General features: G+C 42.2%; 1 protein-coding gene across 5 annotated transcripts in view; it reads right to left on the minus strand.

The window, feature by feature from the left end:
- Window positions 1-13,112, minus strand: part of BOD1L1 (biorientation of chromosomes in cell division 1 like 1) — a 54,747-nt gene extending 41,635 nt beyond the window's left edge. For 3 of the 5 annotated variants that reach the window (XM_047718899.1, XM_047718900.1, XM_047718898.1), the window contains exons 1-4: window positions 12,733-13,112; window positions 5,945-6,069; window positions 1,605-1,795; window positions 256-870 (exon numbers count right to left, since the gene is read on the minus strand). In XM_047718899.1, the coding sequence (XP_047574855.1) occupies window positions 256-870; window positions 1,605-1,795; window positions 5,945-6,069; window positions 12,733-12,969 (1,168 nt within the window). In that variant the 5' untranslated portion in view covers window positions 12,970-13,112. The remainder of the gene's footprint in view (window positions 1-255; window positions 871-1,604; window positions 1,796-5,944; window positions 6,070-12,732) is intronic. The other 2 variants (XM_047718902.1, XM_047718901.1) reach the window with 1 other exon arrangement.
- Between the last annotated feature and the right edge of the window lie 9,858 nt (window positions 13,113-22,970).

A 22,970-nucleotide genomic window follows, 5' to 3' on the forward strand; every position in this document is an offset into this window, starting at 1 on the left:
AATGTATGTGCATAAATTACAAGTTAAATTATAAGGTTTAGACCTTTTCTCTTCATTTACTTTGTGAGTTGGTACAGTGACATGGAAAATATACAAATGTTTATTCTTCATTTTTTAGCAAAGGGGATATGACTTTTTAGGCTTTTGAAATAGCTGAAATAGTTACTAAAATCTGAAGGCAAATTTGACACCTCGTCCCCGATGGACACTTTCTGATGTGTAAACAGCTGTAGATTTTTGCAAGTTTTTATATACCTTCTTTTGTCCCTTCAATGGTTTTAGGTTTATTACTGTTCTTTTCTGAAGGGAGTTTTGAACATTCTATTTCTTTTTCCTTTGTTTGTTTTTCCTCTTTTACTTTTTGTAGGTCCTCATTCCTTTTGGAGTGATCAAATTTCTTTTCAGTCTTTTCCTTCTTTTCTTTCTTTCTTTCTCCTTTGTCATTGCTCTCTGGCTTCTTTTCACCTTTGTCTGTTGATTTGTTCTTTTGGTCACTGCTTTCCTGTTGAACATCCTTATTCAGCAGAACTGAATTATTGCTCTCTTTCGTGTGATTTTTAATTTCTTCAATTGGACAAGGGAGATCAGTAAATTCTTCAGGCTTGGGAGCTGTCTCCTGTCCTTCCCCTGCAGAATCGGGTGTAGGTTTTTCTTTATCAGCTATGTCCTCTGAAGTTTTTTCCTTTTCAGTACTAGTGTCAATGCTTGGCTGAGAAGGGAGTTTTTTGGATACTCTCTCACTGGTCTTGGCATTTGATGTTTCTGTCGAAGCCCTGGCCGCACTGGCTTCTTGGTTAAGAGAAGTTATGGTTTCCAAGATAGACATGGCATCATTGGCTACATTAGTGCTGGGTCCAGGAACTGGGACACCTTTGAGGGAAAGACAAGTGTTAAAAAAAAAAAATTATGCAGAGGCGCCTGGGTGGCTCATTTGGTTGAGTGCCCAACTCTTGATTTTGGCTCAGGTCCCAATCTCAGGATCATGGGATTGAACCCTGTGTGGGGCTCTGCACTCAGCAGGGAGTCTGCTTGAGGATTCTCTCCCTGTCCCTCTGCCCCTCCCTGTGCTCGTGCACCTGCACTCTCTCTCTAAAATAAATAAATCCTTTAAAAAAAGAGAAAGAAAAAATTTATGCAGAAGGTAAGCCCTTCTGCTGAATTAACACTACAAGCCACTGCCATCTTTATAAGACACATATGCTATATACACCATTCATATTTCTTTAGACTTTTGGATACCAGTGTTAATACCTAGTACATTCTAAATTCTCTACTGTTCTAATACTGAGTCACAGGAAAGCCACCATACTGAGAATAGTCTTAATTCTCTTTAGTTATTTTAATTATTCCCTCTACTGAAACATACATAAACACACACACACACACACACACACTCTCAATACATTAGTAAAATGACTATTATTTTGTGTTAATCTAAAAAAGAAACGTTTTGTCAGTTAAGGAATATAGGTGATCTTTAAAATAAATATAATTTCACTAGCATTGCCATGGAGACAGATGTTTTAAGGAACTACATATCCCTAACTTTATACTTGGTTCAAGAAGCAAAGCAATGGAACTGACCAAGAGGAAAAGCAAGGCACCTTGTGTAATGATGGAAGAGTCTGGTTTCTCATCGTCCGGGGCTGTGCTGCTACTTGCATCCTCTTTGTGATTTAGTGTGGCCAAAAACTCATGCACAGCTTTCTCTACTTGAGGTCTGAATGTGTGGTTGATCTTTGGATCCACAACCTGAGAAATAATTCGGTCAATACCAGACTCCAACATTCCTGATCTGAAACACAAGAAAATTTTCACAGAAAGGTAAAAAACAATTTCAAATTATTTGCATTAATTACTTTTAAGTAAACTGTATCTATTACATGTATGTGCAACCTTAAATTGCCCTGATCCACTCATCTTAATATATGGAAAGAACAGGTGGTGGGAAATATACCACACTACAAGAAAGTCGGTATGCTGTTTATCATTGGTATCACTAGTGGAAATACTAAAGCAGACAAAACAAAAAACAAATCCTTAAAAACTAGACACAATAGGGGCACCTGGGTGGCTCAGTCTTTAAGCATCTGCATTTGGCTCAGGTCATAATCCCAGGGTCTTGGGGTTGAGCCCTGCATGGGCTCCCTGCTTGGTGGGAGGCCTGCTTCTCCCTCTCCCACTCTCTTGCTTGTGTTCCCTCTCTTGCTGTCTTAAAAAAATCTTAAAATCTTAAATCTAAAATCTTAAAAAAAAAAAAAAAAAGAAAGAAAACTAGACACAATAGACTATCTAGAGTCTACCCTTAACAGGTGATGCCTATCTTACTCCAACGCTGGCAGGGAATATGGGAATAAATGTTCACTAAAGCTGAATTCTGGGTATAAAATAAACCTATGTACTCAACAACTTTTTTTTTTTTTAACAGAAAAATGTAAAACTTTTGTAGTATTAGGATCTTTAGGAAAACTGAAGAACACACAGAGTGTAATTTCATTAAAACTTACAAAAAAAGAAAGTAAACTTCAGAAACACAAAAACAAAACTTAAGACTTCTGGCTTTCTTTTTATTATCTTCCTCTATAAAAACTGGTGATTTATTCATTCAACCATTATGTTATAAATGTCACTATGCTAGTCCATGTCCACTACAAATCAGACCTGGGCCCCGGCTGGCAGGAGAAATAGAAACAAACAATTAAAATACCAGATAGGCACTACAACACACCATCTACTGTAGGGAAAGAGTGGAACAAAGAATTATTAGATATATTTAAGAACATTTGGGAATGCATCACAAAGAGAAGACATTTGCACTGAGCCTTGATTTCCACAGAAGAGGAAGAAAGATCTCAGAGAAATATACACTAGAGATACAGGAGCAAAGGGAGCAACGAAGTCTGAAATGTGTAGAAAATCACAAAACCCTGAGTAAAATAAGAGGACAAGCATTTTCTTTCTTTCTTTCCTTATTTTTTTTTGAGAGAGAGAGAGAGCGAGCAAGCGCGTGTGTGAGAGAGAAGAGGACAAGGATTTTAAGAAATGTACCTGAAACGTGTTTCTTCCTTAAGACAAAACAAAACAAACCACCCAAGGAGCCAAAGTTCCCTGGAGAGTGCTGCAAGAGCAGGGTGCTGGTCCCTCCAGCCTCTAGGCCTCAGGCTCTCTCTGCAGAATGGGGGAGGTGTTTCTTCTTTTACATTACAATGCTATTTTTGAGTGCATCTCAGTCTGGAGTAGAGGACATTTGATTTCCATTTCCTGTGGCACCTTGCAGCCTTGTCATACTATAATTCTACTTATGTGGGCCATAGAAAAAAATGAGTCACCACCATATAAAGTAGGTAACCTGCTTTTTAAAGTTCTAAGATTAAAAAAAAAAAATGCAAGTCCTGCAAACACTGTTACATCTTAGAGGTGCCTTCAAAATGTAGCAGGAGGAAAAGAAAAGGACAAGCAATCTTAAAAATGTTTTAAGGCATAATACAAAGGCATTACATAAAAAATAAAACCCACCCGCCCTAAAATTACTGCCGCAGCCTCTTTCTCTGCTTATATTCCAGGTCCTCGTCTACTTCAGTCTAGTCTTCCACCAAGGTCAGCTCTGATCTTAAAGTGGAGACCAGTCCTGTGACCACATTGAGCTCAAGTAAACCCACTAATAGCACCGCGGGCTCTTAGTGGGCTCACTCAAGGTGGTGTGGTCACATCTGCCTCACCTGAGAAGCCACAACCCTGTATCCATCCAAGGGCAAGGCCAAAAGGCCAGCAGGTGGTATTTTTCCTGATTGAAGCTACTTGTCTTCCTTTTAAATTGCTCAGTTAAGATCATTATTTAGAGCTAACGAGCATTTTAGAGTCTGTTGTTCAAATGAATGCATAAAAAGAATACTACTGAGTCGGAATAGCAACGATTAAGTTCAACTATTTGAAACTGCTGAAATTAGATGGTTTTTGTTCTACAAAAATGGCAACTGTAGATGGTTCAAGCTAATGGTCAACTGAATATTTCTCAATGTCTTTGTATGAAAAACTCTTCGAAATTCTATTTATAGGGACTAGCCTCTCCCTACAACAGTAGTTGGACACAACTCTTTAAGGATGCCTGAAAATGTTATAATCAGTAACATGTGACTTTACTAATGGAATTCAAATAAGAGAATATTTTATTTAAAAATAAATAACATGGCTAGAAGAAAATTAACAAATGTCCCAAGAAGAGCAATGACTAAGCTACCCAAGACACAGCTGTTTCCCTTGTTCTAAAATGTCTCTAGAAGCCAGTCACACTACAACAGTAACTATTAGTAGTCATGAGAACCCCTTACTGATGGGGTATAGCAACCCCTCACCAAATAAGAGTCTGTGAAAATGTCTTATATTGGTGCCCTAAGAGTTTTAAGTGCTTGATTTTAGAGGAACAAGAAAAGAGTAACTGACAGCTTCCATCTTTTCTAGATTTTGTATGCTAAAGAGTAAATGCAATACAAGGAAATCTGCCTTCCACTTTAGTCTCTCAATATATGAAAAAAAGAGAGCACCTCCCCTTCCAACCCATGAAAAACTCCGTTTTTAAAGCTATGTAATCATTTGTGAGAGGGGTGAGAGCCCTCAGTAATCAGGAGTACTCTGTAGAAATAGTCAGTAGGCTTCTCCCCTTTCCCCCTACTGTTTTCTTGAAAGCCTGGAAATAAGTACCCCCCCAGACCCCGCCCCCCAGCAAACCACTGCTGCCTCAGGTTTTTAGGAAGGGCTTTGGTTTCTCTCATCAGATCTTACTATGCAGCCCTCCCTGGCATCTTTTGATGTCTCCTAGGCTCTTTTATAGGTTCCTTAAACTTCCTATAAAATGTAGACAATAAAACTATTGTTCTATTTCCCTCCTCTCTTCTGTGGTAGGAGACAGTAAGAGCCCCCAGGCTCCTGGTTTCTCGTACTACCTGGACCTAAATAGGTCTTTGAGTCAGAGTAGGAAGTTCTGTGGGGTTTCTTGCAGGCAGAACTATCAATGGAGTACGCACACTATTAGGTTAGTGAGGTTCCTATAGAACAAGAGGGTATGAAAAGGTGGCAGGTAGAAAATGGATTTAACGGTTTGGAAGTCACATTTCATTCTAAAAGATGAGCTTGAATATAAATATTTGTCAAGAGAGGAAGACATGGTACTCTTTAAATAACTTAGTAACCCCTTGAGCAGGCTGCAGGGGTGGTGAAGCAAAGATACAGGGTCGAGGTCTTCTTGTCTTGTCAAATATTTATATTCAAGAACAAGATAGTATTGTAAATCTGCTTTTTTGGGAATACTTTTTTTTTTTTTTTAAGGTCCCTCTAAACATTCCAGTTCTTTTCATTCTCTTTATCTTATGTTTACCCAAAAGTGGCTCTGACAGGTCCAAACACACTTTCCTTCCTTTACTGGGCTTATCATCACTAAAAACAGAGTTAAAAGTCATAGTGAAGTGCAAAAAAAAAAAGGGGGGGGGGCTGGGAGTACTGTATTAGAAGATACAAGACACAACCTCAAGCCAGAGGCAATTATTTTAATTGCAATGATCTAGAATGTCTTTTTATTTGTCAAAGAGGAATAAAAAAGCCTGATCTTTTAGGGTCAAGAAAATAGTTGTGAATGGATGGTATAGCAATATTCTGGCACTTACCATCTATTAATATTCTACGCTAGGGTTTTTTTTTTTTTTTTGTAAGTCACATTGTCATCCTCTTCCTTTAGTTAGTTCCCAGGTCTACAGGAGAAATCACACTGCTATAATTTATGGGGAATGTGCAGTGATAAGACAGCTCGCTTTGAAATTACACAGCATCACATATGCAACAGCCAATCAAACTTGACAAAATAACATCAGACTTCCATGTAACATCCCTGCCTTCCACAGAGTAGATGGACATTGTCAAGCCTGCCCAGGGGCTGGGCCCTTCTGAGACTTACTTGAGCACTTGCTGCCTAATATTGTTTCTTAGCTGGTTCTTATTGAGGTGGGGACTCCATGTGTGAGTTGCCAAGTGGTTCGCAACAAAGTTGTCAACTCGCTGCCTCAGGTTCTGATAGGCAGGCTAGAGAGGGGAGAAAAACAACAACAACACAAATGTTAAAAATCTCCAATGTTATACAATATCAGTATTTATAGCCTTAGGAATTTGAGTATTTTTAACAGTGTCAATGTGTTTTAGATAATCCAACTTAGTGGCAACTAAGTTTCTCAGCTTATGCCTATGATGCTTTAGGATAATGTAGACATTCAAATACTCCTTACTTTGCCTAAGACAAGATGTTTGGAGATGGGAGGAACACAAAGAAGAAAGACATGTCTTATTTGTAGACAAGGGACTAGAAAACAAGACACAAATAAATATTAATGTTAGATGATTTGGAACAAAGAAAGGGAGAAGAGCAAAGGAAGAAGTCTTTGCTGATAACGTGGCATCTGAGTTGGACCTTCAAGGTTCCCCAATGCAGCTGGCAATTGGAAAGGTGGGCCCTGAACAAACAGCCAACAACAGAAGCAAAGAGCAACTGAATGAGAAAATGTGGGGTCATCCACATGATGGGGGCATCCAATTTGTCTGGATAAGAGAATATAAAAGGGCAGAGATAGGAGGTTGGAAACAGGTTGGGGCTGGGGGCTGGAGCACTTTGGGTAATAAGTCTGGGATTGGGGCACCTTGGTGGCTTAGTGGGTTAAAGCCTCTGCCTTCGGCTTGGGTCGTGATCCCAAGGTCCTGGGATTGAGCCCCGAATCGGGCTCTTTGCTCGGCGGGGAGCCTGCTTCTTCCTCTCTCTGTCTGCCTCTCTGCCTACTTGTGATCTCTGTCTGTCAAATGAATAAATAAAATCTTAAAAAAAAAAAAAAAAGAAGAAGCCTGGAATTATGGAGTTGAGGAGAGAAACTGAGTGCACATGAGCAGAGTGATATGTGACAGCTGAGTTTTCTGATGATTAATCTTCCAACAGTGAGAGTAAAGAGATGAAAAATATATATAGGAAAGGATGCAGTAACTCCAGTGATGAGGATCCGTATTGGGGTGGTAGAAATGGGCTGAAAGGCATGGAACCAAGAGAAGTTACAAAGGGGCAACACTAGAACTGGGCATTAATTTGATGTAAGGTAGTGGTTCTCAACTGGGAGCAATTTAGCCCTCTACTTCCACCTCAGGGGACATTGGATGATGTCTACAGACATTTTTGGTTGTCACAGCTCAGGAAGCTGCTACTGGCATTCTGTGGGTAGAGGGTAGGGATGCTGCTGAATATCTTAGAGTGCAGAAGGGAAGCCAGAACAACAAAGAATTATCTAGCCCAAAATGTCAACAGTGCTGAGGCTGAGAACTCCTAAGATAAGGGAATCAGGAGAGAGGACACAGATTATGTCACTTCTTTGTTTTTTTCTTTTAAAGATTTTATTTATTTATTTGACAGAGAGAGAGAGAGAGAGACAGACAGACAGAAAATGAACACAAGCAGGGGAAACAGGAGAGGGAGAAGCGGGCTTCCTGCTGAGCAGGGAGCAAAATGCGGGGGCTCGATCCCAGGACCCTGGGATCATGACCTAAGCCAAAGACAGATGCTTAACACACCGAGCCAGGCAGGTGCCCCATATTGTGTCACTTCTTAAAAGGACACTGCCTAGAAGGAATGTTTGCCCACCCCAGCAGGGCTGCACACTCCATTCCTAGAGGCTGCCCCCCCAACTCATGTTCTATCTTTCATGTGGCTTTTAATGTAGATGAATTTGAGCATCTCTGAATGACTTTCAGCAACATTACAGCTTCATCTTCTGCCATTTGCTGCTCTCTTTCTCCTTCAAAGCTTATACTCCTGAGATAAATTCTCCTGCCTTTCAATCTTCTATACTTACCATTCTCTGTTTTCCATTTGGCAAACTTCTCACCTTCAGAGCTCAAGGGTAAGCTCTGTGATGTCATTCCGACACCCATACTAGGCTCCCCTAGCCCTCCCCCATGTTCCTTCTATATATACCATCTTTCCAACAACTCTTGCACTGTAGGTGGTTGGGGCCAGCATTTATCTCTCCACTGAATGGAAGCCTCCTCCTCCCACTCCCTTAATCTTTGCTTTCACATAGTTTACAACATTGCTTGGCAGATAAGCAATTAAAATGCAGTTGTTAGAGGAGATGGCTAGATAACTATCTCCAGCACCGATGGTAAGGTTTCATCCCTTTGTGATGTCAGCTTATCCCTTCCCAAGTTCCAGACTTTTGCTGATACCTATTTTCTATCCTACAAGAAACACTCATGATCATTTCTCACACCCCGCTCCATTTATCCAACATCAATGTGAACTAAAACTAATTCTTTTCACCCAGTGATTCTAAAACATAATCCTTCCCACTGGGCTCAAACATCACAGTGTATTTAGCCCTCTAGTGGCTCCATAGCAAGTTCCAATTTGAAGGACAATAAGTAATTCTCCTTGTTGCCACACTCTCCTTTCAATAAAAAGCCTAGTGATTCCAGCAGTATCTTGGATTCCAACCTTCCTCTGAGATGCTCTTTTCTTTCTTTGCCAGTGCTCTCCGGTCAAAAGACCTGGAGTCATCCCTGACTCTCCCCAGCTTCACACCTCTGGCAAATTGTCACCATTAGCATTAAAATACATTCTGAATCTGGCCAGACCCACCCCCTTCTACCACTCTGGTCCAAGGCACTCATCTCTTGTCTAGATTTGTCACTGATTTCCTGGCTTCTTTCTACTCCTAATCAACTAAGGTCTATTTTTCATACAGCAGTTAGGTAAATCTTCTAAAATCAGGGTAATCATATAATTCATTATCCAAACCATATCAGGACTACTAATAATTTCCTAAAACCAATCCATCTACTAACAGAGAAGTTGGATCATGCCCTTAGGCTCAAAACTTGCCAGTGGCTCCTCTGCTCTAGTAAAAAAGCCCAACTCTTATGATAGCTTCCAAGGCCTGTCAGATCTGCGAAGGGAGGACAGGAGGGCCACTTCTATCTCATCTTCTATCACTTTCCCCCTCACCTGTGGTCTCTGCTTAGAATGCTCAGCCCCATATAGCTAGATGGCTTCTTCAGTTCATTCAGTGATGGCTCAAGTATCATCTTACTGAAATCTTCCCCGGACAACTTACTGAAAACAAATCAGCATCCCTTTCCACCTTCACCCTGCTTTATTTCTTTCACAGAACCTATTACACATTATTCCCTGTGTTTCTCTCTGCTGGGATGCAAGCTCCATAACAGCAGGGATGCTGTATCCTGGCACCTAACATAGTGCCTGGTATGTAACAAATATTTGTTGGGTGAATAAATTTATATGCTCTTTGATACTCCTTTCAAATCTAAAAGGAAAAAGACAGGCAATAATCACAGTGAGCAGGAGACACTTGTAACTGAGAAAGTATCCAAAATTGACCTTTATTACCTGGGGAGAAAGGTGCTACATTTATTTGGTTGGTGAGCTCCCTGCCTGGGATAGAATGATGGGCCTCTCTTGATCTTCCCTCTTTATACTCTCCAGTGTAACCTCAGAGCAAAAGGTTGGAATAAATTTGTAACCTCTGGTTTGCTCCAGGGATCTGGCAGCTTGTAATCTACAGCACAGGAGCCTTAGCATTAGTTAGGATGTCCAAGGTTCCAATTCTTTGGGTAGGAGGGCTGATTTGATCTGCTATGGTCAGATCCCTCTCTTGGTTGGCTAAGGACCCCAGGACAGTTTGGAAGGTTTTACGGTCTTCTGGAATGGAGGCAGACTTTGGTACTTCTCACCTTGCTTTAAACACACTGGGCTGGATGACAGTTCGGCTCTTGGAAAGTACCTGATAGGTATCAAATGTCTTGATTCTTAAATATGCATGTGACTGACACTTCAGTTATTGCTACAACCCTACAAAGTATATACTGTAGGTTAGAGTTTGACACAAAGCAGGTCAGTCTTCTGGGTTCAGTGACCAAAAGCACCATACCACAAGAGGTCTCAATTGTAAGGTGTTCTTACAGCTGAGACTCAACAGTTCTATTAGTGATGCTCCTCTACATGAGGCATCTCAGGCCTACTCTGGTCCACTCAGCACACTGGGAAGATGTTAAGCTCATACCAAAGAAAACCTTGGCTTCTGTATTTTTTTTTAAAGATTTTATTTATTTATTTGACAGAGATGACAAGTAGACAGAGGCAGGCAGAGAGAGAGAGGAGGAAGCAGGCTCCCTGCTGAGCAGAGAGCCGATGCAGGGCTGGATTCCAGGACCCTGAGATCATGACCTGAGCTAAAGGCAGAGGCTTTAACCCACTGAGCCACCCAGGCGCCCCTTCTGTATGTTTTTTGAGACTTTCAAACTTAAGACCTTTTTTTTTTTTTTAATAAGAAAAGGGAGTACAAGATGCTATAAAATAAGAAGAAATACCTTAAATTAAATTAAAATTGACATAATTGTTTGTAAAGCTAAGGAGAGGAAGAGAGAGACAGTCACAGGGAGAGATGCAAGATAACCAGAAAGAGCAGTTCACAGAGGTAGAAAGACAAAGAGAAAAAGAAGGGGGCAGGCATCAGGAATAAAGAAAGAGAAAGGACGTGAGGGCTGCGGAATTTCCACCATACCCAGGCAAACTCCTCTGCCAGGGAAGGGGTATCATTTCGGTTCTACTCTTCCCTAGTTTCAAACATTAAAACAAGAGACCTTATTCTGTGGCCGCTGAACTCCTTGAAACTATGTATTAGTTTAAGCCACATATAATTGTCTAGAGTTGACCATTTCTGAATTACAAAAACTGTATTTTAATATGTACGTGCATTTTTCTTGGGAGAAGGTCCTAGCTTCATTAGATTGTCAAGACAACAGTACTTCCTTCCTTCCCCCCAATAAAGGTTTTCAAACTCTACTTTGAGAGGATCTGGCAGGGACATTATTGACATGCAACAATAACATTTAGTGGGAAAGAAGAAGTTGAACCTTAGGATGCCTGGGTGGCTCAGTGGGTTAAGCCTCTGCTTTCAGCTCAGGTCATGATCTCAGGGTTCTGGGATCAAGGCCCGCACTGGGCTCTCTGCTCAGCAGGGAGCCTGCTTCTCCCTCTCTGCCTACTTCTGATCTCTCTCTCTCTGTCAAATAAATAAATAAAATCTTAAAAAAAAAAAAGTTGAGTCTTAATAATGTAGTGCCCCTTTCATCATATTTAAATTTCCAATGTGGGTACACAAGGATAACATACAGATCTTTAAGTTTTGGAACAGCAAACTGAGATCTCTACTTGATGGATACAAATAACCAGCTTTATTTGGGTAACATCTACCTGGACTTGTCTAATCTCCCATTGGGGGGGGGAAGGAGCAATAGGGATTATTTTCAAAATGATGGCTGTGCATATTCCCTGCAACAAAGTGAGAAAACTATATACTTCATACATAGAAAAACATCCACAAGTATACTTAATTCTCTGTGATGTAAAGACCCCAACACTGTAAACAGGTGAATTCTACTCCTGGTCTACAAGGTGGACCAGAGCCCTTATAAGAGAAGATATACCCAGACTGTCCAAAGGGTTTTCCCAGAGGAGACGGCAGAATTGTGTGCTGTTCTCATCAAATCCTGGTGAACTATGAGTCACAAGGAAGTATCTGTGGAAGCTGCAAACACCCCTTTCTCAAAGAAACGAGGTTCCTCAAAAAAGCTGAATTTGCTGAGAAAACCCTCACTCCATCAAAACTACAGTCTGATGGACCCAACCAAATATAAGACCAAATCCCCAATTTTCTAATTGTTTCTTTCAAGAGTTTCCAGAATTCCAGACTCCCTTTTCCATCTGTCTCACTGACTGCGCTTTCCTGGTGTTCTCTGCTCATTTTTCCCAGAACCAGCTCAGTGTACCCATTTCTGCTACCACCCCTTTCACTCTGATATTTGGTACAAAATCCTTCCCCTTCTAGCCCCTAACTCTTTCCATACACGGAAGCACTTTGCTAACCATTCCCCCTCTTCCCATTATTCTCTAGAACTCACTCCTCTTTCCTGTCCTTTTTCCCCTTCAATACCTGCTGTCACCTCTCCTCCAACCCTTCACCTTATCCCCAACCCCCTGCCACTTGAGAGAAGTGACCTGACCTAAACTACCTTAATCAGGTAGTCATTGGTGGAAACAAGAGTCCCGATCTCCCTAAGCCACCTTTCAGCCGTCTAGGTCTGCCTCCTTACCTTTGCATCCCCACAGTGTACAGCAAGGCACACCGCAAGTTAAGTTGATTCATTATCACCTAAACATTTTCCCAAAGGACAAAGACAAGACTCTTACCGCCCAGAAATCTTCAAAAGAAGACGCAAAAATAACTTAGATACAAAGTGAGCCGCAGAGGGGTGTGGGGGGGAGAAATCCGAGATGAAAGCCCGATTAGCGTTAGTGTTTCAGACGAGTCTCCTTGAGAACAATGACTTAGTGTTGGTCACCACTATATTCCACGCGCTTAAGCAGTGCCTGCACGTAGTAGGTCATTAACACTAGTCGGTTAAACGAACGAAAGGATCGGCGAATGAATGAACGCACCGAGACTTGCACAGTGCCTAGTGCTTGGCAGCCGCTCAAAGAGAAAGCAGCGGCACAGTGAACCTGGGGAGGGCTCAGGAGGAGCCCCAGCTGAAGAAGTCAAAGCGCAGCCTGCCTATGGACGAATGAGAGTGAGTGGCGGAGAAGACGGCCCTTGGGGTCCTCCCCTTCCCCCGCAGCCCCCGCGCGCCCCGAACCTTGGTGTCCACGTCGGCCAGGCAGTCCCTGCGGAACTGGTCGAAGAGCCCTTGGCTCTTGAGGTGGTTCACGATCATGGCCACGAGCTGCGGGTCTCCGGCACCTGCACCGGCCCCCGCGCCGCCCGCCGCACCCGGGCCAGCCCCGGGGCCCGGCGGCGGTGGCGGCGGCTGCGGCTGCGGCGGGGGAGGCGGCGGTGCCGGAGGAGGCGGCTGCGGCTGCGGGTTGGTGGCCATGGAGGCCTGGGCCAGCGAAGGCGCAGGCCCGGGCGGGCGGGCGCTCCTGGTAGGCGGCGGCTGCACCGGTCCCGCCACCTGAGGGAAGCCAACGGGATGTTGTTACGGAACCAGCGGATCTAGAGCAACCCCGGAAGTGAAAGGGAACCAGGGGAAGAGGGGGGGAAAAGGCGGTGACAATAACAAGGAAGGTGCGACGACGGGGGCCGCGAGGGGCCAGTTCCGGCTGCCCGCGGGCGCCCTCGCGAGGCCGGGCTGCGGCGGAAGTGGCGGCGACAAAGCCGAGCCAGCCGCGGGGTCTGGGCCAAAGGTCAGTATGGGAGCTGGGGGTGGTCCGGCGCGTGAGCCAAGCGACTCCCCGGGCGGGGGGCCGAGGGGGCGCCGGTGCGGAGCTGGCCGGGTGCCCGGTGGCATTTAGGCCTGACGCTCTTGCTCCTGTTTCACCGAGCAGTCGCGATCCGCAGGCATAATGCGAACCGTAGGTGGAACTGCTTATCTAAACTCTCCTACCCTTCTGCGCTCTCAGCCTGTGACCCGCTCCCGTTCTCTTCAAGCAGGGAGCTCCAGGGACCTCCTGTCTCTCTTCCCCTCTCTCCGTCCTTTTTTCCCGTGGGCATCCCCCTCTTACTCTCCGAGGGTGCCTCTGCTCCATCCCTCCGGCATCTTCCCGCCGGTGAAGACAAACCCACAAGCTTTTAGTTTTGAGGGTTTGCTATGGATTACTTTAATAGTAGTAACAGGAAACGCTTATAAAGCTCGCACTCTGTGCCCGGCATGGCGCTAAGCGCTTCCTATATGCATTAATTCGTTCAGTCTTTAGAACAACACTGAGCTACGTCTTAGTAAATACTGTCCTCAGTTTGCAAAATCAGGAAACTGCGACATTAAGTAAAATGCCCAAGGTTATAACAGACAACAGGCAAATCGGGTGATTCTGGACTGAGTTTTTTTTTTTATTTTTTTTTTTTAAATTACTGTTGTAGGTGGTCAAAGTAGAATAAGTATTTTCCCCAATTATTTAATGGAATGTAAAGTTTATTGGAAAATACTTTTCTTGGTGAAGTGGATATTTTACTTTTACAAATTCATATGTGTGTGGTTGAATATGTCTCGCTTCTGGAAAGCTGAGCATCACTTCTGTTTTTTCTTTTTTTTAGCTTTTATTCTTGTTTCTAATTTTTACATCTGTATGCCCTGAAAAACCGTATTCGTATAAACAAGTACTGTATCTGGGAATGGACTTTTATTGTAGCAATGCCATTCAGTTCTTGGTATCAAAAAATTAGTTTTGATGACTTACGAGTTCACTGTTCAACCTTCCTTCAAAGCAAAAGAATTGAAAACCACCTGACTTGCCAAAGGATTTGTTTTTCTAGTCCTTGTTCAGTTTTCAGTTTCTGGGAAATAAACCAAATAGACTTTATTAAAATATCAAATGACTATAAATGAGACTTTTTTTTTTTTCAGTGAGATGTACCTTGTTTAACCTGCTATATTCCAAAGTTTGGGGAAAATCTAGACATTGTTCATTTTCATAAATGGTTTCAGATAAAATGCTTTTTTAAATTTTGTTTTGTAATCCTATACTTCAGTTTTGTTTTGGTCAAAACTTTGCAGCTAATGATACAGCTCATTCAGTTTGAAACTTTGTCAAGCATGGAAAGTGTGTCATATACCCTAATTAACAGAGCCTGTTTTCAACATAAAACTAGCCAAATCGGATTCACTTTCTGTGAGAAACAGTTTGGCTTCATTGTTTCAGTTCAAATAAAGTGTCATGCTTTTTGAGGATCGTTATGAAGACTGCAGAGAGAAAAAGTCATGGAATGAATCTTAAAAGATTACTAGAAGCAATGAAAATTAAAATAGTGTAAGACATAATTGTTTTATCCATTTTTAAAATTAGAGAAAATAAGATGCAAATGTGATGTTTCCCTTAATTATCAACAATGCAATACAATATGGTTCTAAATATGTGTTATTTACTAAGTGTATAGTATGATAAGAGACATGGCTTTTGGTATATATAGGTGCATGTATCAAATTTATTCAGCTTTTAGGGAATAACTAAGAATCACATTTAGCTAAATGCTAAACATTTAGCAAAACTCCATAAATTTAAGTAGGCATAGTGATCTAGTTTTTAAAATATAATGAAACAATAAGGCATTTGCTGGCAAAAATAAATTGGTTCAGTGGGTAGTGGCTTCTCCCTCTCCCTCTGCCCTTCCACCCTACTGTGTGTTCTCTCTCTCTTTCTCTCAAATAAATAAATAAAATCTTAATTTTTTTGTTTTGTTTTGTGAGTAACATATAGAAAATCCTAAATATTTTCTAAAATGTAATAAGGTGAGAATTGATTATAATCTAAATAGATGATTCACAATCAATTTTATAAAATGTGTGTTAACTGTTTTACTCAACAATACACATTGAATCTAAAAGAAATAACTGTATCCATGGGTTCAAGTTACACTGGGTATACACATACTAGATACAGTGTAACTGAACAATTTTGCAGCCTTGTCAACTAGTTACATTGAAAGAATGAGGGTCCGTAATCCTCATTGCTTTGGCTCTTCAAAGGTACTTTTCTTTACTCTTGAAGACAGGTCCTAGAGATGAGTATTGTGAATACCTGGAGGGGAAATGGCATATATTTAAATCTTTTTTTTTTTAATCTGTTTTAAGCAGTCATCATTTCTTACCATGACCTCTTTGCTTTGATATCTCTTGTGACAATATAATTGTCTATATAATTTTTGACAATAGTGAGAGTGTGAGGTCTTAAAAAAAATGCCATTGTTCCCCTACCCCGCTGTGTCAGAATTTGGAACATTCTGATAAGGATCAATTGCTTTTCTCAAAGAACATGATTGAGATTTTGTTTCCTAAGTCTGATGCTAAGATGATGGTTAAGAAATTTTATGAGTACTTTGGGAATGAGGGGAATGATATAATATATTGCTAAATCTATGTTATTTATTATGGCAGCAACTTAATGGTAGCCATTTATATCCTTGGACACTATACTCCTGCCAGGTGTCTGGGCTGTTGGGTCCATAATCAAAGGAGCGAGACTGATAACAAAGCGAACGTGAAGCAAAGCTTTATTTCACGCCAAGCATCGAGAATCAAACCGACCTTCAAACCGACCTGTCGGGGCCATCTCTTACAAAGAGGAGACCTCTCTCTGCCTTACAGACTAGCTTTTAAGGGCAAAGGCTATGTGGTTGGGCCTGGCCACGCACAGGTAGCCAATGAGATTGTAACACACAGAGAAAGCTACACAGTCATGCTAGGTCACACATAAGTGACCAATTGAATTACAATTTACCCTGTAGTAGATATTTGAACTAGCCTATCACCTTGGTCAGAATTGGTGCCCAGAGGGAGGGGCCCATACTCCTTGGTAGCTAGGGGGACAGTATGGGCCCCCACTGATTGGATACCTCCACCTGGCCTGACCCACCCTTGTATTTGGGCTTTGTTACCTGGGACTGGTTTCTAGGACGAGTTTTTAAGTAAGTCCCCTGGGGGGAAGGGGGACAGGGACAGTTTAAGTTCTACTGTATAAACAACAAAATCGCTGTTTAACCGGTTGGAATCCCTCTGGCTAAATAGGCCCTTACAGGGCCCTGTGATTTACCCCTCTTCTACAGACCAGCCTGCCTGACCACTCACCTCTACCCCATCCTCTAAACTTTGTCTCTGAGGGTTAATCCAGTAAGGTCAGTGGTTTATGACTATCTCCTAACCCCCAACGAAGCCCATTGGCTTATTGGGCAGGATTGGTTTCTTTCCCTCTCCTCCCCAGGGCTTCCCCACTCTAAATCAGGCCCTAGGCCTTGCCTTTCATAATCAAAAGACTGACCAATATCATTTCCTAAATGACCCTCCATCAACACTGATCCCAGTTGAAACCTCGAAAGTTCCTGTTTTCAATGACAATAGAACACGTTTTTAGGTGGGGTTCAAACTCCCATTAAGTTCTCGGTGACAGTTTTTGTAAGGTTGTGTGGGAGAGGACAAGTATTATTTGCCTTTCCATAGCAAACTCCAAGCTCACAGCTATCCCTCTATTTCTGCTGCAGTATAAAATCACCAGTACAGGTGGAGATAATAGTTGGGCAGAGTGTTATCAAATGTGAACGTGAAAGGGGGATTGCTTTTTGTCTTGAAGGAGCTTGAAAGAATTGCCTTCTTGCTCTGGGGTCAGAACATGGAGGTGGGGTGGTGCAGGGGATGATAAACTAGAGAGGGGGATGGGTGGTTCCTGGGCAACATTTGGCAGACACTGGAAACCTCATTCCTTGCCATTCTAGGAGTGCTCAAGAGTAGGGGTGATTTGGAAATGGGGGCTGTGTGAGCATATGTTACCTGGAAGAGCTGCAGAATTCAAGAAGGCAGCTGAGACCTAGCTGGTAGGAGAATAGATGATGGAACTGGGATAACAAGATAGTGGGAATGGCTACAGAGAATCAGGCTTGGGCTACATAAGCCCCTGGGATATTGGGGCAGGAAATCCAGAGGAGGAGAGAAGTCAGGAGGGGTGGGGGAGGAGTAGGGGAGGGGTGGGAGGCAGGGAATGGACACTTTCTGGTGAAGTGGGACATATCTGTCACCTTAGTTATTCATACTTGATGTGATAGGAGAGTCCTGTGGGGGTAATCAGGAACATTAGCAGTGGGTCTCAAACTTTAGCATGCCTCATAAATCTGGAGGGCTGGTCAACACACAGTGCCAACCCATGCTCAGAGTCTAATCTGGTAGGTCTGGGTCAGGACCCGAGATTCACTTTTCAGCAAACGCTGAGGGATCACCATCTGAGAAATACCAGACTAGACAAACCTTTATAAATATTTTTTTATAAATATTAATATTTTTTTATATTTTTTATAAATATTAATTGGAACATAGCCACACCTGTTGGGTTTGCTTGGTTTCAATTGTCTGGCTGCTTTGGCTGCAAGGCTACAGTTGAGATGTAGACTGGTTGGCAAAGGTAAGACGAGTTATCATATGGCAGTCTGTAGGAAAAGTTTGCCAATCCCTGGGCTGGAAGGAGGCAGCAAAAGGTGTGGTTGTGAGACCTTCCAGTTGGGAAGTCTGTATTGAAGAAGTGCCATTCACTAGATAACAAGTTATTTCTCTGAACAGAGCAAATAATGCTTATTTCACAGGGTAGCCAAGTCATATAAATGACAGTGGTTTGTAATATGCATCCCAGATGAAGTAAATCATTAAGAATGGTTGGAGTTGTGGGACGCCTCTGTGGCTCAGTTGGTTAAGCGTCTCTCTTTTGTAAAGATACTTATTCATGAGAGAGAACACACACAAGCTTGGGGAGCTGCAGGCTCCCTTCTGAGCAGGGAATGTGACCTGGGGCTCAAATTCCAGGAATCTGGGGTCATGACTTAAGCCAAAGGCAGGCGCTTAACCAACTGAGCCACCCAAGAGCCCCTAGGCCTCTGACTCTTGATTTTGGCTCAGGTCATGATCTCAGGGTTGTGAGATCAAGCCTGGCATCTGAGATTTTCTCCTCTGCCTCCCTGCCACCCCCCCCCCCAATAGAATGGGTGCAATTTGGACAGAGAGAAAGGGGGAAGCTCTGCATGTTGAGCAGAGGTCAGGGTATAAAGTAAAAGGTCAGAGTGTGCCATAAATGAGAATATAATCAAGGTAGAAAACCAGGTCTTTAGTATGGTACTGGGTATATACTATATGCATAATAGATGTTAATTTATTATGGGATGTTTATTTCATTTCTGTTAGAAATATTCTGTGATGTAGCCCATCAGTTAACATTAAACTGTCCATTAAGATACATGCAGATTTGCTACTTAGTGAAAAAATCACTTCTTAGCCTTGGGGGAAGGAGATGGTGGGTATACCAAGATAGAATTTTAAAATACGAATTTTCTCATCTATGTTTGGGGAACTCTGATGGCCATTTATCTTTCCCTTAAATGAGTCTTTTTATCATATTTTTGTTCCATGCTTTCTGGTGTGAACACTTTTTTTTTTTTCATAAGAAGATACTCCTTTAACGCAGATGACATCACTTTTTTCATATTTCTCAGCTTTTAAGATTTAAACTGGTAATGATAGTGATCAGATTAACAAAACTAAGATTTATTATGAAGTTAAGGAGCCAGTATCTATTAATGTTATTGAATTGCTGGCTATTTTCACAACTGGGGTGACATTATAGCAGATGGCTTAAATAAAAGATATTCTATATGTGCTTATAAAGATGGAAAGGAGCTTTACAGTAATAAGAATTAGTCTTCAAGATGGTTGTCTTTATTTTATTTATTTTTGCGAGGGGAGGGTTGCAGGGTGGAGGGGCAGAGGGAGAAGCAGATTCCCTGCTGAGCAGGGAGCCTAATGTGGGACTATGATGTGGGACTCGATCCCAGGACTCTTGGGATCATGACATGAGCCCAAGGCAGATTAACCAACTGAGCCACCCAGGCACCCAATTGTTTTTTATCTTAAAAATAGCTTTAGTATATATATATATGTTTCTTGAATATTCTAGATGATAGATGGTGCCCTGAAAACGAAAAGTCACACCTCCTGGAAGGAAATTAGGGAAAGTAGAAATGAAAGGAAGATCCAAGAAAGTAGAAATGAAAGGAAATTATGTGATATTATCTGAATATCTTAAATCCAATTCAGGTCTAGGTGGAATCTAGGTAGAAATTCTAGGTAGAAATTCTGAGGAGGAGAAAATAGTGATTATAAGCAAGAAATTGCATACTTAAGTAATAAGAGTATTTGACCTTAGAGTAAGGAATATTTTCAGAGGGGAGATGGCTGACAGGCATCTGTGAAAGGAAGGGATCCAAAGTGTCTAGAATTGGCATTGTCTATGGAGAGGATATGTTTGGTATGTAGGGGCAGAAGAATTATCCCTTCTTCCCTGCTAGGTTATTTGGCTGGTCAAACAACTAAATGGATATGAGACAGATTTAACAGGAGAAAAACAAATGTCATTCTGTATATACAGGAACCCTATGAACATATGAGACCCGAAGGGGGCAGCCAGGTAACAGCTGAGGAAAGCGGTAGAGGTCTGGGGATATGAAGGGAAGGAAGGCTATTCATGGAAAGGCAAGAGATGTTTGGAAAACAAAGCTTGCCCTGCTCTGCAGGTACCTTTCTTAGAAAGAAGTGATCTTTTAACCCCTTTCTTCAGCTGCCACTAAGGTGCTCAGCTGTTCAAAGGAAGGTGAGGCCATGTTGGGGTGAGGTCCTCCTTCATCAGTGACTAGCATGGTGCCTGGCAGTGCCCATCCAGCTACCTGCAGTCTGGCCTCCCCCTGGAGCTCATCTGCATCCACTCTGCTGGATGGTGAGGTGACAGTCACAGATGATAAGATCAATGCCAACTGTAAAGCAGTGGGTGTAAATGTTGAAGCTTTCTGGCCAGGCTTGTTTGCAGTGACCTTGGCCAATGTCAGCACAGCTGCAGTGTAGGCATTAGTAGACCTGCCCCATCAGCTGGCACTGCCCTAGCAGGAGCTCCTGCCCCTTTCAGCCCTGCTGTCCCATCTGAGGAGAAGAAATGGAAGTAAGGAAAGAAGAATCTGAGGAGCCTGATGATGATGGGGACTTCGGTCTTTTTGACTAAACCTCTTTTGTAACATGTCCAATAAAAAGCTGAACTTTTTCAAAAAAAGTGTCTTCTGGTAATAGTTCTCTTTGTGTTACAGGCTCCCTTTCCTGTGTAAGCTTAGGCAGCTAAGGAGGAGGCAAAGAGCTTTTCCTGTATCTGCTGGGTCTTGACTACCTTTAGTTCAAAATAATCCTCATGCCAAAGTGGCATATTTTGGAAACACTTGTTCTGAACCCCTTCAGCTATTAGGTGGAAGACACTAAGTTTAATTAGATGATCTTAATTGTTCCTCTTGTGATCCTCTGTGATCATTAGGTAACATTGGGGGCATATTTGGCTTCACATTTGGATTTTACTAGAAGGGGGGATGGTGGTGCCTGGGTGGCTCCGTTGGTTGAGCGTCTGCCTTGGAATCAAATCATGGAATCAAATCATGATTCCAGAGTCCTGGGATTGAGTCCCACACTGGGCTTTCTGCTCAGCAGGGAGCCTGCTTCCCCCTTTCCCTCTGCCTGCTGCTCCCCCTTCTTGTGCTGTCTCTCTGTCAAATAAAGAAATAAAATCTTAAAAAAAAAAAGTTGGGGGGGAGTTTAATATTGGAAAAAAAGATGCTGTTCAACACCTGGAGAGATTCAAAGTAATCTCTCCACTGGGTGGAAATACTTCTCCCCATGAATGATTTTAATTTTTTTAGTCTAATTCCAGTCCCTGGAGTTATTTTAATGTACAAAGCGCTAAGAGTTTGGTTAATTGTGAAACTACCTGGATTCAGATCCATTCTTCATGTCCTGATATTCACCTTTGGGCCTTGCAAGACTGAAGGGTGGGCCCACACTATAGTGAACCAATTGAGCCATTGCCATGGGAAGCAGTGTGGGTGGCCAGCTAGGCTATCTCAGGTCACATTCAATTTTATTGACCAGTTTTATTGGCTTTAAATTCAAGTGGCACTGATTACACTGGTGACTCATGTTCTTTGTAGACAATGAGGAAAATAAAGAGGTTTATAGACAACCGTTAACAATCTAGGGTTAATCCCTTGATCTGAGCTGCACAAATTAGAACTTGTGACATTTGAAGGTAACTGGTGTCCCTCTCTGGTCATCACGCTGTAAACACATGTCTGGAGTAGTCAACCACTAGATCCTATCCCACATGGACAGAGTCAGTCTGTGAGAGGGAAAAAAAAAAAAAAAAAATCTGTGAACCCGTCGAATGAAGCACAGATGAGAGATCGGCGGTGAAGGCTCTGCCTGCATTCCCCATATTCCTGCAACCCAGTTACTTGTCCTAGTCATCTTTGATTATGTGAGACAAATTGCAAAAATCATCCTAACTGATGAAAGTCCTATTGTTTAATATGGAATGTGCTTTGTTATGTTTATGGGAGGGAACTAAGATGGGAAGGGATGCTGAAAAGTAGTGTCAGGTGTGCAGGAGCCTAATGAACACCAACGTTCATCAGTGTTTACCCCTTTGTAAACCACCTCGACCTCAACACTTCCTCCTAATCGATGCGGGTGTGCATCACAGTGTCAATACAAATGTGATATTCTTCAAGGCAGATGAATTGTTCTTTCCATATTAGTGCCTCACTTATTCAGAGAGGCCATGGGTTGGGTGGGGACAGCTCTTAAAATGCAGGAACTTTCTCACTACAAAGATTTGACTTGAGAAGGATTTCTTTCTTTCTTTCTTTTTTTCTTCCTTTCTTTTTTTTTTTTTTAAAGATTTTATTAATTTATTTATTAGAGAGAGCAGGAGAGGATGCACACAAGCAGGGGGAGTGGCAGGCAGAGGGAGAAGCAGAACTGGATTCCAGGGCCCTGGGATCATGATCTTTCTAATTTATTTATTAGAGAGAGCGAGAGAGCATGCACACAAGCAGGGGGAGTGGCAAGCAGAGGGAGAAGCAGAACTGGATCCCAGGACCCTGGGATCATGACTTGAGCCAAAGGCAGATGCTTAACTGTCTTAGCCACCCAGGTGTCCCTAGAGAATGATTTTCATGGAGTTGAACCATATGCCTCAAGAGATATCAAAGTTAGTTAGAGAAAGATAAGACAAATGCTCACTTCTTCAAAGAAAACAATAAAATAGTCATCAGTAATTATTTTTGGCAATGAATACTAAAGCAATGGTTGTGCTTCTCTGGATTTAAGTTAGGAAGTTATTCAAATGTTTTGCACACTCTTTCTGTGAAAAGGGGTAAGATCATAATTAACAGGTGAGATTCAGGTAACCATTTAAAAAATGATAATAAAAGCCTGAGTAGCTGGGGCACCTTGGTGGCTCAGTTGGTTGAGTGTCACTGACTTGATTGCAGCTCAGGTCTTGATCTCAGGGTCATGGGATCCAGCCCTATATCGGGCTCTGT

Source organism: Lutra lutra, chromosome 2, assembly GCF_902655055.1.
Source record: "Lutra lutra chromosome 2, mLutLut1.2, whole genome shotgun sequence".
Taxonomy (NCBI): Eukaryota; Metazoa; Chordata; class Mammalia; order Carnivora; family Mustelidae; genus Lutra; species Lutra lutra.